General features: G+C 41.3%; 2 protein-coding genes across 2 annotated transcripts; one reads left to right on the plus strand and one right to left on the minus strand.

The window, feature by feature from the left end:
• Positions 1-2279: 2279 nt before the first annotated feature.
• Positions 2280-4864, minus strand: nkiras2 (NFKB inhibitor interacting Ras-like 2). Its single transcript, XM_077558220.1, has 4 exons — positions 4679-4864; positions 4283-4392; positions 3614-3855; positions 2280-3427 (listed from the first exon to the last, which is right to left on the minus strand). The coding sequence occupies exons 2-4, from the start codon at positions 4374-4376 to the stop codon at positions 3185-3187; spliced, it is 579 nt and encodes a 192-aa protein (XP_077414346.1). The 5' UTR covers positions 4377-4392; positions 4679-4864; the 3' UTR covers positions 2280-3184.
• A 65-nt stretch (positions 4865-4929) lies between these two features.
• dnajc7 (DnaJ (Hsp40) homolog, subfamily C, member 7) lies at positions 4930-16929 on the plus strand. The gene is made up of 14 exons (XM_077558219.1): positions 4930-5030; positions 6968-7056; positions 7153-7277; positions 7350-7463; positions 9842-9916; positions 9976-10094; positions 12034-12187; positions 12278-12442; positions 12596-12687; positions 12773-12846; positions 15061-15207; positions 15286-15438; positions 15514-15576; positions 16110-16929. Exons 1-14 carry the CDS (start codon positions 4957-4959, stop codon positions 16145-16147), a joined length of 1482 nt encoding a protein of 493 aa, XP_077414345.1. The 5' UTR covers positions 4930-4956; the 3' UTR covers positions 16148-16929.
• Positions 16930-17019: the final 90 nt, after the last annotated feature.

Here is a 17019-nt window from a genome sequence, read left to right on the forward strand (position 1 = left end):
AGCAAGACATTTGGGGAGCTGATGGGCTTAATCGGCATTGTGTCACTTCCTCTAGTTCTGGCTTGCATGAAAATGGCTTAGTTAGCTAGTTTAATTAGTATCAATAGTGGTATAACCTTTTAGGCATGGATATTTGACTATAAATGGAGACAGACAATAGTCACAGGTATGTTCTTCATCCTCAGTGAAAAACGACTAATATTGCAGATTACTGAGTGACAAGATGTGACTCTTCGGTACCCGTGGCCAAGGAACACCAGAAGGAGCAACACAATGTCCATTCATTATTATCCATCCATCCATGCATTCTCTTAACTGAGGGCGCGGGGGCGCTGGAGCCTATCCCAGCTGGCGGGGTGCACGCCAAGCTGGTTGCCAGCCAATCGCAGAGCACACAGAGACAAACAACCAACCACACTCACAATCGCACCTGGCTAGCGACAATTCAGAACGCTCAATTAACCTGCCATGCATGTCTTTGGAAGGTGGGAGGAGACCAGAGTACCCAGAGAAAACACACGAGGGCACGGGGGACATGCAAACTCCACCCAGGAAGCCCGAAGCCCGGACTCGATCTCACGTTCTTAGCACTGGGAGGGAAACGTGCTAAGCAGTCACCCACTCTGTGCATGTAGAAAAAAAGTGGCAAAATATCTCTAAATTTGATTTAATTATATCACTTGATTAAATCAAGTAGAGCTCTATTTTGCATGAAGGAAAAAAAGTGGCGCCATCTGTCTAAATTCGATTTAATTATAGGCCTATCACTTGATTTTAATCAACTTGATTGAATAAAGTACAATTTTATATAGAGCTCTATTTTCTTACTTTAAAAAAACAAAAAACGTATACATTTTTTGGCCGGGAAGCTCGAACGGAGTAATGGGATTTCCGTTCATATATAGTGTGAAAGATGATTTGAGGTAGGCAACTGAATATTATTTTAAATTGCAAGTTACAAAAGATTTAAACTCGTATGTCATGTCACCGCTGTATTTTCTCTTAATTTCTTTTCACAACATTTGCTTTAAAAACAGCAATATTGAAATAAATAAATAAAAAATGATAAACGTGATGTCATTCATAGGAATAAAAAGCTCGATGTGTGAAATGACCTCCATTTGGAATGGGACATATGAGATGAAATCACTCTCTTGGGGTGGATGGGGAACTGCGCAGCGTGTAATAATATAACGCTTCATAAATGTTCCGCTTGAGATTTTTTCCTCATCTGGCATTATTAACCTTTGCGGGCGAGCGCGACTGCGGAACGAGAGCGTAATTTTTCAATGCGTTAACATCTGTGACCTTGTGTAAATGCTCTCCTCGTCCCCGCAGGCCCTAAACCGCCTACCGGACGCCATCATTCATACAGTATTTGCTTTTGACGGATGTTTTCAAATTGTTTGTATTCGTCAATCAATCAATTTTTTTTGAAGGCTCTATAAAATCCTCACCTCAAGTCGAGGTTGTGATATTTGCCCTGTGAAATTGAGCCATTTTTTTATACTTAAAATTCCGAAATGCAAATAAAGTATTTAGGACGCTGTACCATATGTATTGTACTACCTCTAATATTGGAGCGCCCTCCGATGTCCAAATTAAGCAACAACACTTTGATGAGCCTCTTGGTGGAGCTGCTCTGGTGTTGACTTCAACACTGTCGGGAATCTGTTTCGCACAAAACAGTTCAGACCTCACGCCCTTATATTTAATTATTGCTTTTGAAATTAATTCATAGACATATACGTCAACTAATCGACACAGTTGCCTACAGCGACAGTCTAAAATCAGATTTGTCTTTAATTCATTTGGTTGCTCCCTTCATGTAGTCTGAAATAAAATACTTGTATTACTTTGCAAAAACCAAGCGACCAATACAAAACATAAGTACTGTATAGCATATTTGACAATCCCTAGGTGCCGCGTTAATGACAGTCCAAAATCACTGCATTCATCAAACAACAATAAATACTGTAAAATAAAGTGTTTCTGTGTCTTTCGATGACTCCGTTGTTTTCTTCGCAAAACAAGAGGTTTTCAAACAATTGCTCCATTATAATGGAAAACTAACTACAATTGTATTCTGTCCCTGAAGGCAACAGCTATATTATGAAAATGATTAAGTGTGAAAAACTGTTTTCAAAGAGAAAAGTGGCTGGTTACTCTTTGTTTAAAAACATTTTTTTAAAAATCTATCCAAGATGTCAAGTGTTGTCTTGAGGGATAGTCTGAAATCATATTAACTTTGGTCTATATATGCGGACAATATGACATACTTTAAGCACAAATACTTCATTAGTTTATTGAACATCCAAACAAATGCATTTTAAAAGGATAATAATGCACTCAATTTTAAAGTCATGACTATTTAAAACAAAAACAAAAAAACACATTTTAAACATAAACAATTGGTCCCTGAAAAAAGCTGCAAAATTGAGCGGATAACGACATACATACATACATGGTTGTAATGCCAGTGTTATTGTATATGGCCTCCATATTTAACATTGAAACTCCTTTAGCTGTCTTAGATGTCCATAATAATTGACTCGTCTAACGAAGCAGTGTAACAAATTTCCCTGTTGACAGCTGATGCATTTACTGTACACCATCAACATCTTATGTGCTGATGGCTCAGAAATGTAGAATGGCCGTTAAAGTGACATGATTGACAGTCTAAATGCTAACACAAACACAGTGACGTGAGAAACTATTGCTTGATTTCTTTCTCTCTTTTTTGGTGCATATTTACCACACTTAAATGTGATAACATCATCAATATCACATCATAATAACAGTAAAGAAATCATCAATAATACACAAATATGAAAGAAAATTGCCAGCATGCAAATGTGACATGGCAGTACAAGAGGCTGAAATTTGATTGGACAGAATATCCATCCATAACATGCAAATACATTTTTGTGAAGCAGTGCAGCCAAAAGAAACACAAAATGAAGAGAACAGATTGATAGAAAGAAATCAATACGGTAATAAAGTGCCAGTAAGGCCTATCACGTCCTGATTGCCACCCAATGGCACTTCCTTGAAAGCTTCATTATCTGAAACATTCACTGTACGTGTAAAAAAATATGCATACAAAAAAAGAGAGAGAAAGAGGGCAAATCTGTTTTCCCCGACTTTGTATGCTGCGTTGCAACCAGTTTTGCACATCCTTCCTTCAGCCGTCCGTGGGCCCGCTACCCTTGTTCTTGTTCCGGCTGAGCTGGAAGGTGGACTTGCTCTGCGGCTGCGTCATTTTACTAGCCAGGTACACGAAGGGTTCGATGAGCGTGCGGCGGTCGGCCACCGACAGCTCCCACAGTCGCACTTTTTCGTTCTTGGCCCAGTTCTGCGCCATGTTGGCGTCCACACGCCGCTCCTCCTGCTTGTCCAGCTTGTTGCCCAGGACCACAATAGTCACCTGCGCAGCGTCACAGTATTTTTAAGCCTATATTGTGTACTTTATGTCTGAAATCCACTATCATTAATTACGCTATGCTTCGTGGTTCATAGAGGATGACTAGACAAACACATATGGTGATACAACATGTGAAAATTAATTCCTGCATCCATATTTTTAATCAAATTTACCAAAAACAAAATGTACCTCCTTCTTATCTCTGTGCCGGTCGATGTCCTTTTTGAGGGCCTCCATGCGCTTGAAGGACTCCTTGCTGTCGATGCTGTACACCAGCACGAAGCCGTCAGCAAAGCTGTAGTAGTGGCGAGGAAACTCCATGCCGTCGCGGAGCCCCCGGGTATCATAGAAGCGCACCTGCTCACGGGTGCCTCGGTCGGTCTCGATGGAGCCAATATAGATGTCTTCCAGCGTTTCCATGGGCTCGGAACCTGACGGAAGATGGGTGAGACCACGCAGGCACGGTGTGGGAAGACACATTTGCATCTGGAAATCTGTACTTTACCATCATTGTGTTTTAGCTCAACCAAAGTTAGCTTATTTAGTTTTTGGACTACTTTGGAAAGGAACAGTTGAATGCTTAAGTATGATCTGCTCATATAATGTTGTTTATTTCTGAACAATATCCACACTTCTGAAATTATGGCTACACCACTGGCTGTGGAACATACGTTGCCCACCCCTGGTAAACAAACAAACAAACAAACACACACACACACACACACACACACACACACACACACACACACACACACACACACAAAGGCCAGAGTATTGAGCTCCCGATTGAAAAGTGATTGATCGAGTACCGAGGAATCAATGGGTCTAAGTTTGTCAAAAAAAGTGATGAGTAAATACCTGCGACATGATTAGCATACAGTAGTTGCTCCAACACTGCTGTTTTACCAACTGCAGCCTGGCCGCACACCACCACTTTGCAGCTTTTGCCCATGACGACGTTCCAATCTCTGTTTCCGGACGGGGGAAAAACAGATTGATAAACATTCCACGACGGAATTTTGGTGTTTGCTCCCTCGATAGACTGTTCTGTGCTACAACAAGCTAAATTAGCATTAGCTTCCCGCAGGGCTATAAACCTCAAGTAGCACAGATAATCGCTAATGAAGCGAAATCAAACGCTCATTATAAAGCGTGTCTTTAAAAACAAACACGGCAATGTGCACTTGTTGTGATCGAGCATTTGAACATTTGATATTAAATATTTGGACGCGCAGTTTGTGTGTTTACGCTTACCTCGGAATCCGGAAGTGAGAGTCGTAGTGACGTAATTTAGCGATGCGCGTGCAAGCCGTATGTATGAATGAAATCGTAGACACTCGAAGAAATTAACATTTAAACAAATTAATAACATCAAAAATTATTGTAAAAGGATACAAAAATAAACGATGTCACCCACAATAAAATACATGACAGTTTTGAAATTGAACTTGACAAGAGGAACGACTTCCTGTTTACGATGACGTCACGTCGACTGCAGCATTTTATCCCGCCCCCTCCACTTTCACGTCAAAATGGCGGCGGAGAGGTGCGATGCTGTGAACATGGACCCCGACATCGAACTCCTCAGCGACGACGAACTGGAACGGTAGGACGCGCTGACAGCGACCGAAACGGAATCCCGGCGGCACTTTCGAATTCTATTTAAATCCCGAACGTCTCTCTGAGTTATGAAATCGTGTCACGAAGCCAGCAAAACTAGGCGCTATTTGGCTACATGGAGGCGTCATGTTATTGTCCTCCACCTACTCGCCGACAGTCTCCATGCAGCTAATAGTAGCGTGCTGAAGTTGTCAGTTGCTTTCCCCGCTTTTTGTCTGCTTTGTGAGAAGGTCATTCTGGACAATTCTGAGTGATCGTGACGTTCAAACGATCAATGACAGGCTTTCCCAAAAAAAGCCATGGCAGTCGGCCACCGTGTGAGTGAGCGGCGTGCTTAGTGTCATGTGTTCCTTGGCTCCTTTCTATGTTTAGCCAACGAGTCGGCTCAGACTAGGAACGTTATGCTGCCCTATCACAGCCTTACACTTTTAAGTTTCATTTTCCAGTGCAATTGTCATCTGACTTTCACTTTTCAAAGTCCACTCAGTGATGGTGCTACTGTCTACTGATGTTCTGCACAGCAGTGGAATCTTGTATGTTTTTGAGTGGAGCTACTGAGACTAAAAGCAAGCACAATTATCTTAGGTTAGGGGGTAAAATATCTCCTAAACTGCGTAGAACTAATGATATTGTTTTTTATGCCCAGTGCAACTGTACTACTGTTGTCAACACAAGGTGAAAATGGCACTTCCTTCCAATTTGATGAAGGGCTATTTATTTTAGTCAATTGGTTGATGGGACTGTAGTGGTTCCTGTAGTGTGAACTCAACTCAGCCATATGTGTGGTTCAGCATTCGAAAATGTTTCCAATTCATTATTTAGTTGGTTTTTTTTAATTCCCTGAGAAACTCACCTACATGTTTTTTGTGTCTCATTTGGCGTCATCTTGATGCCAATCCCTTATGTTGAACGGAGCTGGAGCGTCACCTGAAAATAATGGTGTGCATCCAGATAAAATGATTTAAGAAGAAAGTTTTACATTGAAGTCAGCTTGCATTGAGGCCATGTGGTGACAGTGACTCACCTGATCCTGAATGCAAGGTTGCCGTGTGTGACAGGTCTCGCCAGTCACCACTAAAATGACTTAAGTTGTTAAGTCGAACAAACATGTTAAAGAATAAAGATCTTTCGGCCTTGATAAAGGTGAACTATTATTTTCAGTTTTTCATTTTACAATCCACTTTGACCGGGGCCAAGTCGAGTAGTGGCCCACAAGATTCTGAGTTTAAAGCTTGCTGAGTGATGTAGGCATTACAACCGTCTACAGGACTTGAGTCCGGCAGACATGATTTGCAGTCTCCTCTATATTTAGTGCCATACATTGTTTATTAAAGACTAGAGCAGAGATAGACTCTTGTGTTTTTTTTTTTTTTCAGGGCCGATACGATACCAATTATTAGTGGTCAGGAGGCCAATAACAAATATTTGGGGCCAATATTCATTGTGAAAGGGAACACATTGTTGTAAAAAATAATAATAATATTAACTCCAGCAATTAACTTTAATTATATGACTTTAAGCATGTTTATTAAACATCTTCTACAGATTTTCAAAATGTGAAGGTTTTTTTTAACCCAACAGACGTCTTTGTTTTAGAATACTAACAATTGCCACCTCGCGTTCAAGATTCAAGATATTTGTTTTATAAAAAGTAAAAACAAAACTAGGACAGTAATGAAATTCTTACTTTGCTTGTCTCCCTATCAGAGGCAAAATAAGCCAGTTTTCAGTTGATCTTGTGTTGGCCTTGGGATAAAAAAAAAAAAGAAGGCCAATGCCGGTATGTGTGAGAATGCTAGATATCGAACGCAATTAGGTATTTCCCTATTGTACAGTTAATAACTTGAGTATTGAAATGTAAATGTGTTTGCCTTGTTAATTTGACCTTTGTTTCTAAATAAAATGTAATTGTGTCCACTGTAGGGAAGCAGATGGCTACAAAGAGCAAGGGAACGCTTTCTACATCCAGAAGGATTACGCAGAAGCCTTCAATTATTACACCAAGGCCATCGGTACTTGATATTAATCGTCTTTCTCATTTTTCTTGTGGAGGATGGAGGTCATTTTGTTTCTGCATGTTTTTTTTCTTGTTTTTTTTTTGCATGCAGACATGTGTCCAAAGAACGCCAGTTACTATGGCAACAGAGCGGCCACGCTGATGATGCTGTGTCGGTACCGCGAGGCTTTAGAGGATTCCCAGCAAGCAGTGAGGCTGGATAACTCCTTCATGAAGGTGTGTTGAGGAAATGTAATACAGTCCCCCATGTGTTGATTTGTCATATGAATAATGTTGTGTGCTTCTTAGGGACACCTGCGAGAGGGGAAATGCCACCTTTCGCTCGGCAACGCCATGGCGGCCTCGCGCTGCTTCCAGAAGGTTCTGGAGGTAGAGGCCGACAACAGCCAAGCCCAGCAGGAGGTAAGTGTGTTCTGGTTTTTGATTGCATGGAATCGAGTGAAGTTTTACAGTTGCCATCAAGTCCAATTGAGGCAGGGCAAACCTAACCAAGCAGACAATGGAAAGAACCAATCAGCGGATGAGCTGAAGTTATGTTTTCTGTGCGCTTCCTAAGTGGTTTGACCTAGTGTAGTAGCCGAGCAAATATAGCCAATATTCTGCTCATTTGTACCTTTGAAATGTACATCTAGCGCTTCTCCCAATCTTATCGGTGGCATAGAGACAGAAAATAACATGAAAACGTCGTGGAGAAATCAATGTATTCAGGTTAGGCGTTCCTTGTGAGTGGCAACGTAAGAGGGCTGCCAGTGGCTTCGCGTCACGTGACAGTGGTAAGCGCCATCGTTGTGCTGCATTAGAGGATGGTCGGAAGTCGGACTTTTGTAAGGTGGAAAAGCGCTGCATAAATTAAGTGCCATTTACTATTTTCCAACTTCAAACTAGGAAGTGTGTACGGGAACGCCCCCTTAAACTCGGAAATCCCACTTGCGAAGTCGGGGGGAAAAAAACAGTACCCTGACTTCACCGACTATAATGTGACGTCACTCTACAATTCCCTTTGGAAACACAGACCGTTAATGGTAAAACAAAATTTACTCGAGTATAAAACTAGATAGCTTTCTTCACTTATAAATATTCAACATAACTTCACGAAGGGCTGGGCGATATGGCCCAAAAATAAAATCTCAATTTTTACAGACATTAAGGACGACTTCAATTTGAATCTAATAAACCCAACAAACGTTTATTTAAAGGTTTCATTAATTCAAAAGTAATTCCTGTGCAAAATGTACACTGTATAAATGTATACTGTTTCTAAATTAGTTTGAACACAAACTTACCATTCATAGATTTTTCTTAAATGCCACAATGAAGTAATTGGTAGCTATTGTAAACATGTCTTGTAAACCACCCATCCAGGATTCTCTGCCACTTGTGCAAAATTACAATTTACAAAAACATTTGAATGTAACACAACATAAGAACTACAGCTTTTAATAATAAAAAAGACAAAATTCGATTTCGCAGATTTTCAACGATTCGATTTTCAAAATGACGATTTATCGAATTAATTCGATTTATTGCCCAGCCCTAACTTCACGTAACACAACATACAGTGACAGCATGCCGCTATCTCCCAGCATGAAATTATTCGGTGAACTCCTGAACTGTATGGAATGCTTATAAAATAAATCAAAAAGTTTAATGCTGAAGGAAAGAAGCTGTCGTCTCTCCAGCACGCCATTTTGAATGGACTTCCGGCGCCGAAGAGTGACGTTGCTCACGATGAATATGTCACAGCAAATAAACAATTTTGATTGCACGTTTCGCTTTGAACCAGGCCAAACATTGGTCAATGGTAGCATTTCCATACCCAATCTGGAATCTATTTGCATTTCAATACAAAACACCCAGCTGTTCTCCTAATCCTGTTGAAATGTTATGTGTAATTTTGATCCTTAATTTTCCTCCTTTAGAAGTGAAAAATAATTTTAAAACTCTTAACCTCACACATTACAAAATAATCGATTACATTTTATAAACTGAATCATGTAGAAGTGTAAAAACACACATTGCTAGACTTACAATATGTATGCATTACATATTTGAAAAAGTATTCCAGGTCAGTAAAATAAGGTCACTCAAAACTCAATAAATCTGTTCAAATTCAAAATAAGACAAATAAAAAACTGAAGGAGCCCTTTACCAAATAGTTTTTAAATGTTGTCTTTTTATCATAAAAAAAAATCTTTATTTCGAAGTGAAGAATAACTTATTGTTGGTGTGTGACTTTTTTAAACCCCAGAATAAGGACAATGATTTAGACATAAGAATTTCCTTAAACACTGTAAAAAAATATATATATTATAATTTTAAACCCTCAGCCTTTCTCTCAATTGCCTTCAAATATTTAAGTGTTGTTTTGATCATTAAAGTTCACCATGTTTAAGTGGAAAAATTCCTAATTATTAGACAGGGCAGCGGCTCAAAATCTTGTCTGAGTCCCAATTGCAAAGTAACACTTTCACTGCAAACATCAATGGGGTATATGCCACGGAGGAGGCGGGACTTCTGACACCTACGCTGTTTTCAGTTACTGTTTGCGACATATAGGCCGCGTCTCAACACTTGCACTTCCACCCTTGTGCACCCTGTACAATACACAATAAAAATGAATTTTAAAAACGAATAAATACGTAAACAAAATAAAACGTAAAATATCTAGTGGCAATGCTGGATGGGTGGTTTACAAGAGATGGCTGCTGCCAAGGTGCTCCGTGTCATCATATCTTCCTGTTGAATTTCAAAATAAGGCACTTTCCTGAAATGACTTTCAGCTCAAGAGCGCCGAGTCCATCCTGGAGTACGAGCGGATGGCAGAGATCGGCTTCGACAAGAGAGACTACCGCATGGTGAGTTTGAAGACCCTTAGCGAGGTTTCGAGACATTATGTGATCGTTTGCGTTTCCAGGTGGTCTTCTGCATGGACCGAGCCCTGGAGTCGGCCTCGACCTGCCATCGCTTCAAGATACTGAAAGCTGAGTGCTTGGCCCTGCTGGGACGTTATCCGGAAGCTCAGTCCGTGGCCAGGTCTGTAACTAATGTACATTACCGTATTATTTTATATGTATGGATACCTAAAATGTATCAAGCAATAGGATTGAATGGGATACCCAGTGGGATCTTTCATTCTACCGCTTATAGCTTGAGATAGCCGAGTTCAACCCTGTCTAGTCACTTTCCCATTACAATTTTTCGGCTCCCTGCGGTTACAGTGCAACTGTTCCTCAGAACCTCTTCCAACCTGGTTCTAAAACGTAGGCCGACCATAATTCAATCTTACCTTAGATACCATGGCGATGTAATTAAAAAAAATCATAATAATTAGGTATTTTGCTGGCTATTTTTCTAATGCCGAAGTAAAACGCCCAGTTCTGTAAAGCCCCGCCTCTCCCTGTGTGGTTGCTGCTCCCCTCTCGTCCGAGACGGCTGCTGCCGAGGTGCTCCGTGTGGCCACGCAAGACCGGCCAGCCGTTTTTAGTACAACCGTGTCTTCTTTACCTGTGGGAATTGGATGGATGTTCAATTCTTCAATAAACATTTGAAACAGAACGGCTCCTTGCCGCAAGAAATCGTAGTGGAAGAGGATGGGAGGATAGGGAAGAAAGAAAGAAAGATGACCCTGAGTGGGTCGTGAACCGGAGCCTGCTGCTTACAGGGCGAGTGCGCTAACCACTACACCATTTGTTCAGTTCGGTTCAACTGCCCAAGCTTTTGGGGATTTTAAGACGGCTAATTGTCATTGCAAATGTGAAGGATAATTGATTGCTTTGAATTACTTTGGACAGAATGTTTACTGATAAAGGCTACTTTTCTACGTTTCATAGAAAGTGGGTGTGCGTTTGGGCCGCACCTAATGACGTCAAAAAGTTCCAACAGCTCCTTTTCTCGGGTTGGGAGGGGCTGGTACTTGGAGGGCAGAATGACCTAGATTTTCTCATAGAGGTGCGAATGGAGGAAAACACCACTTGGGGGATGTTTTTGGTGAGGAATTAGCATTTTAACATGGCTAAAAAACTCCAAAAAGTGGATTTTTCACGTTGCTGTCCCTTTAAACGAGGAAGACAGAACCGGCTGCCGCCAAGTTATACAATTACATTACAGACGCTCCCCACCTTACGAACGAGTTACGTTCCGGACGATCGTTCGTAAGGTGAATTTGTTCGTAAGTTGCTTCAGTGCTATATTTTGTATTATAATTTATGTTTAAAGCCTATATAAGTATATTGAAGGTTTATATAAGTATGTTTAAGGCTTGTACAAGTAACCTGCATTGGTTTGTACTGAAAAAAACTTAATAAAATGGAGAGAATACATACAGTACTGTACTGTACTACGTATGTTGGAGAGAGAGAGCGAAAGACACACACACAGTATGTACATGTACGTAATAAGATAAATAAAATGAAGTTTAACTTACTTTTGGAAGATGTACTCAATGCTTAAGGAGATGATGGAGGAGGAGGAAGAGGAGGATTTTATATCATGAGAGATTCTTCGTCGTCGCTGGAATCGGCTTCAAAAGTTATTTCCTCCTTCATGGGGACCGGCGTTTTCTTCCTCCTCCTCCTCGCCACGTTGGTCAGCCTCCAATGAGCTCTCACAGCGCCAATCGTCGGTATTAGCGGCGGAAAGAAGCACTACGCGCAATACAAAATCTAACTTAAAGCATTTCTTTCCGATCATTTTTCGACATACTGTACGCGCAGAAATGTTCGTATGTACCGTTGTTCATAACTCAAATGTTCGTAAGTAAGGGAGCGTCTGTATATACAGTACACATTGTGGTTTACAACAATACTTAACCATATTTGCAATTTCACATGTAGTACCAATGGATGAAATAGTGACGCTTGTGGTAAAAATGTTAGCAAGCGGCACACCACCTATCCGCCGCAAATACATGTAGCGCGACTCGACTACATGTTGCAACCATTTACAAGCATGCATGCTGTTTTCACACTCTTAGTGACATTTTAAGAATGGACTCCACCAACGCAGATGCACTGTACGTGCGTGGGCTTTGTCTGTACTACGAGGACTGCATCGACAAGGCGGTCCAGTTCTTTGTGCAGGCCCTTCGCATGGCTCCGGACCACGAGAAAGCGCGCCTCGCCTGTAGAGTCAGTATTCGACAGCTTTCTCATAGAGGCTTCCATACTTGTCATGTAGCTTCTTTTTTTTTTTTTTAACACATATCGTGTTATGTTCAGAACGCCAAGGCATTGAAGGCCAAGAAGGAGGAGGGCAACAAGGCGTTCAAGGAGGGCAGCTTTGACGCCGCCTATGTCCTCTACTCTGAGGCGCTGACAATAGACCCCAACAACATCAAGACCAACGCCAAGTTGTACTGTAACAGAGCCACCGTTGGCTCCAAGGTGGGGTACGCTGCTGGTTGTCATGATGCAGCCGAGGTTTTTCATGATTTTGCGCATAATGACATCTATTTCACAATTCCAGTAGAAGCCATTTTCTTAAGAGGAGAACATATCACATATCAGGCCGGTACGTCTCTGTTTTGTGTCTTTCAGCTGAAGAAAGTCGAACAGGCCATTGAAGACTGCACCAAAGCCATTAAGCTGGACGAGACCTACATCAAGGCCTATTTGCGGCGAGCGCAATGGTACCAAACTGCTTCACTCTCTCCACATGTACTTTTATTTCACTGCTGCTATCTTGCTACATCCTGCCCGTTTGTGACCTTGCAGCTACATGGACACGGAGCAGTACGAAGAGGCGGTGCGCGACTATGAAAAGGTCTACCAGACAGAGAAGACCAAAGGTAAGATGTAGCTTTTGCCGGGCTGTAAAGACACTGAGACTGGGTTCGGAATCATTCGCTCATTCCTTATACTTCCTAATCACTAGATAAGGATTCTATATACAGCTATTGGCGTGCGATAGGCACAGAACCCTGCTTGCAAAGATCCAAATTTGTGAGTAGTTGATACCCTCACAAAAGGGTTCATACTTGCTAAACAAGATGGCGGCTAAGCACTTTAAACAGACGAAAGCATGAAATATCGATGCGATGCATCTGCACTGTGAGCACGCATCCGATTCATACGTCATCAAAAGCCTGATATGCGCTCTGTGCCCGCGGGAGAGAGTGCTTGGAAGGGAGACTACTGACACTGATACTGTATTCAGAGCTGTTTTGAGTAACAGTGTTAACTTTTTATTTGTCTTGAATTTAATCACACTTGAAACATGAAGCATAAAGTTGACATGTGTGGCGATAGTAGAAGTTCAGCCCTGCAGACGGTTCATCACACACGTCAATGACACAATATCATCTTCAATGAAATGAAGATGTCGAGTAGTCTCCCCTCATTTCCCCAAAATATTTCTACCTCTTCCAACCTCGGCGTTATGAGATGGAAAAAAATGAGTACAGCGAGTTTCTGCTCTGATTGTAAACACTGACACTCGAGGAAGCCGAGGACATCAGCCAAACATGAGCAAGCGTGAAAACAGTCCAGCAAACAGCAGCAGGCGTTTGCACAGCTTAATTTGCATAATTTATGCAGGCAAGACACATGAATCCAACTCCTAACACGGCCGCGAAAGGAGTCCACCAGCCCACCAATCAGTAGCGCGCCTTGGCTCAGCTAAATTTGCATATGGCACTGATAAAGGTCGCTTGCCTCGGAGGCTTGGCTGGAGGGAAAACGTTGCGTCGAGTCGGGCCATATTTATTTCCGTGTGCTCTTTGCGCATGCGAGTGACATCACGGGTACGTTCCGTTCACATTGAAATTGCATTTGTTTTTGTAATGTGAACAGTCCATAAAAAGATCGGATTTAACAAAAAATCCAAATTAGGCATCACGCCCTGCAGTGTGAACGCTTATGACCCTCCATCACTGAGAAGTTGAGAAGTATATTCTCTAAAAATGCATTACAATTTGCAGCAGCTGATTAGTTGATTTTCTGACTTTTGTCTCGGAGATGTCAATGCACCATCTTAAGAAAAGCTTCTTCTTTTTTTTCAAGGTTTAAGGTAAGAAATTAAGATCATTCCCAACAGGGAAGTGATCACGATTTATTTTTCTGTTTTTTAAATCACAAATATGTAAATTGGTCGTATGCACCTAGTCAACACAAGCACAGCTGTGCGACTTCTGACACATTTTGTGCTGCAGGGGTCATATATTGCTTTTTTTGTTAAGTTGGTTGCGCACTACTTTTCATGATGCACTGTAGTATACGTCGAGGGCATGCGAAAAATGTAATACTCGCAATATATGGTACTAGGGGTGTTAGAAAAAATCGATTCGGCAATATATCGCAATATTACAGCACGCAATTCTCGAATCGATTCAATATGCGGCCGAATCGATTTTTAAACATACATTTTTTATGGAAATATTCAACAAAACGTGTTACTTAGGGTTAGGATTCACACATTAAACATGGAAGAATGTTATATTAATGGACCATTAATCTTAATATTTTATTTCAGTGCTGTTCAAACATAAAACAGACTGCAACCTGTTTGTTAAATGCAGTGGCTTATAAGCCTGAAGTTTCAGATAAATAAATACATTTTCATACAAATCTTACAGTGTACAAGTTAACTGATTTGTATTTTCTAAATTTGAGTTTTTAAAAAATCACAATAATTAATTCATAGATTCGTATCGGGATTAATCGGTATCGAATGGTGACCTATGAATCGTGATACGAATCGAATCGCCAGGGGTGGCCAAGTTCGGTCCTCGAGAGCCACTTTCCAGCCTGTTTTCCATGTTTCTCTCCACTATCACACCTGATTCATGATCGGATCGTTTTCATGCTTCTGCAAAGCGTCTTGATGAGCTGATCATTAGATTCAGCTGGGCTGAAGAAGGGAGACATGGAAAACAGGCTGGACAGTGGCTCTCGAGGACCGAACTTGGCCACCCCTGTACTAGGCAATTCACACCCCTATATGGTACAATATAGTGATTTCACACAGCCTAAGACCCTTTCCTTTTTTCCCGTGTGTGTTGTAGAGCACAAGCAGCTGCTAAAACACGCGCAGCTGGAGCTGAAGAAAAGCAAACGAAAAGACTACTACAAGGTGCTCGGCGTGGATAAGAACGCCACCGAAGATGAGATCAAGAAGGCATATCGCAAACGAGCGCTCTTACATCACCCGGGTGCGTCACTCAAATCATAACCCCCCCCCCCAAACCCCTTTTTTATTTCTCCCTTGATGACCGCCACTTCTGTTTCAGATCGCCATAGCAGTGCTAGTGCGGAGGTGCAAAAGGAAGAGGAGAAGAAGTTCAAGGAGGTGGGTGAAGCATTCAGCGTGTTGTCAGACCCCAAGAAGAAGTCGCGCTACGACAGCGGACAAGACCTGGAGGACGAAGGCATGAACATGGGTGGTAAGCACGGCCCTGGGGCGCTCCCGTCATCGCGGCAGCCCTTATTGGGGAAACTCACGTTTTGTCTCCCACCAGATTTTGACGCCAACAACATTTTCAAGGCGTTCTTTGGCGGTCCTGGAGGTTTTAGTTTTGAAGGTAAGCACATAATGTTATAGAATCAGGTCACATTTTCAAATCTCACACCCACCTGTATCCTATTCTTGTTCAAATGTTATATACAAGTTTATAAAGATGTGCAAAAGCTAACTAAAGTTTTTTGTTTTGTCTGCCAATACATAACTTTCATCAAGCTGAAGGAAGTATAAATCTAGACATCATGCAGCTTCAGTTTATACTAATTGGACATTGAAGTAGGTTTGCATTAATAACCCAGAATGGGGTTGAATTAAAAAAATAATAATAAAAATTCACAGGTTGAAATGCTGTAGTGCAGTTTTCAGCATTTTCATCTTGAGTTGAAAATATGCTGTTTGCTTTTTACATCCCTTATTTGTTTTTTGTTTTATTTTATTTTTTTATATCACAATCAATTATCTGTGGCAGTTTAAAATGGCAACAAAGCTATTCTGACATAGGTCGTAATAGGAGGTACAAATTCAAGTACTGTAACTGAATTGTGTCTACCACAAGCAGGCCGTCACTAGTTTGACTATGTGTTTACCTTTCAGCCTCTGGACCAGGAAATTTCTTCTTCCAGTTCGGTTAAGTGGTCTGCTTTCCCGCCGGTCCAACACTTCATCGGGACTTGTCAACGCACGCCAAACCCCCCCCATGACCCCCGTCTGTATCCTTGAGCAGATACAGATCCTTGTCATCTCCGCCATTGACTCGGCGCAACCACACATACCGACGCGCAGCAACCAAACACAAACTAGCCGTACATGGAAGACATTTGAAGTGAACTTCGTGCAGCTACTCTTTTTCCTTTTTTTTTTTTTTAAAAGGGTCCACGCGGGAAGTAAAGACTGATTCCCGCTCTGCATGAAACCGCAACCGCTATGTTCATATTTGAAATATATGATAGGGACAGCCGCTAAACGGCATCCTCGCCAGCGGGATCGTTCACGTGTGTACGAAATCACACGTTTTATGTTTGATGTTGCCATATACAGATCGCTGCGTTGCACCTGTGACTGGAATGTTTCATTTTTATTTGTGATGTTTTTTTTCTTATCCTATTATCCTTTGATATTTATTGTTGAGTTTTTTTTTTTTTTTTTTGCTGCTGCACCAGTCACAGCATCTTACCCAAGCAACAAAACACATGGAAGATATAATTTTCTGACCAATAAAATGCACCACAATGAAAGGATGGAAGCATATTAAGATTGTTGTCTATGGGAAATGGAAAAATTGGGTCCGGAGATACTTCCTGTTGACGTTAAGATGGGGGAAATCGGGGCGTCCTCGAGTTAACTGTCATTGTCATTTTGGTGAAACCTTCCTGTTTTTATCAACCGTGTCAATAAAGTCGAGGTCTCACCTGTCTTTCTGTACATATTACTACAACCTAATAGGAAAAAAACAATATGCTGTATCAAAGAGATCATGCTAAATTTGATTGTCTTTTTAAAATCA

The sequence above is a fragment of the Vanacampus margaritifer genome, chromosome 2 (genome assembly GCF_051991255.1).
Source record: "Vanacampus margaritifer isolate UIUO_Vmar chromosome 2, RoL_Vmar_1.0, whole genome shotgun sequence".
Lineage (NCBI taxonomy): Eukaryota > Metazoa > Chordata > Actinopteri > Syngnathiformes > Syngnathidae > Vanacampus > Vanacampus margaritifer.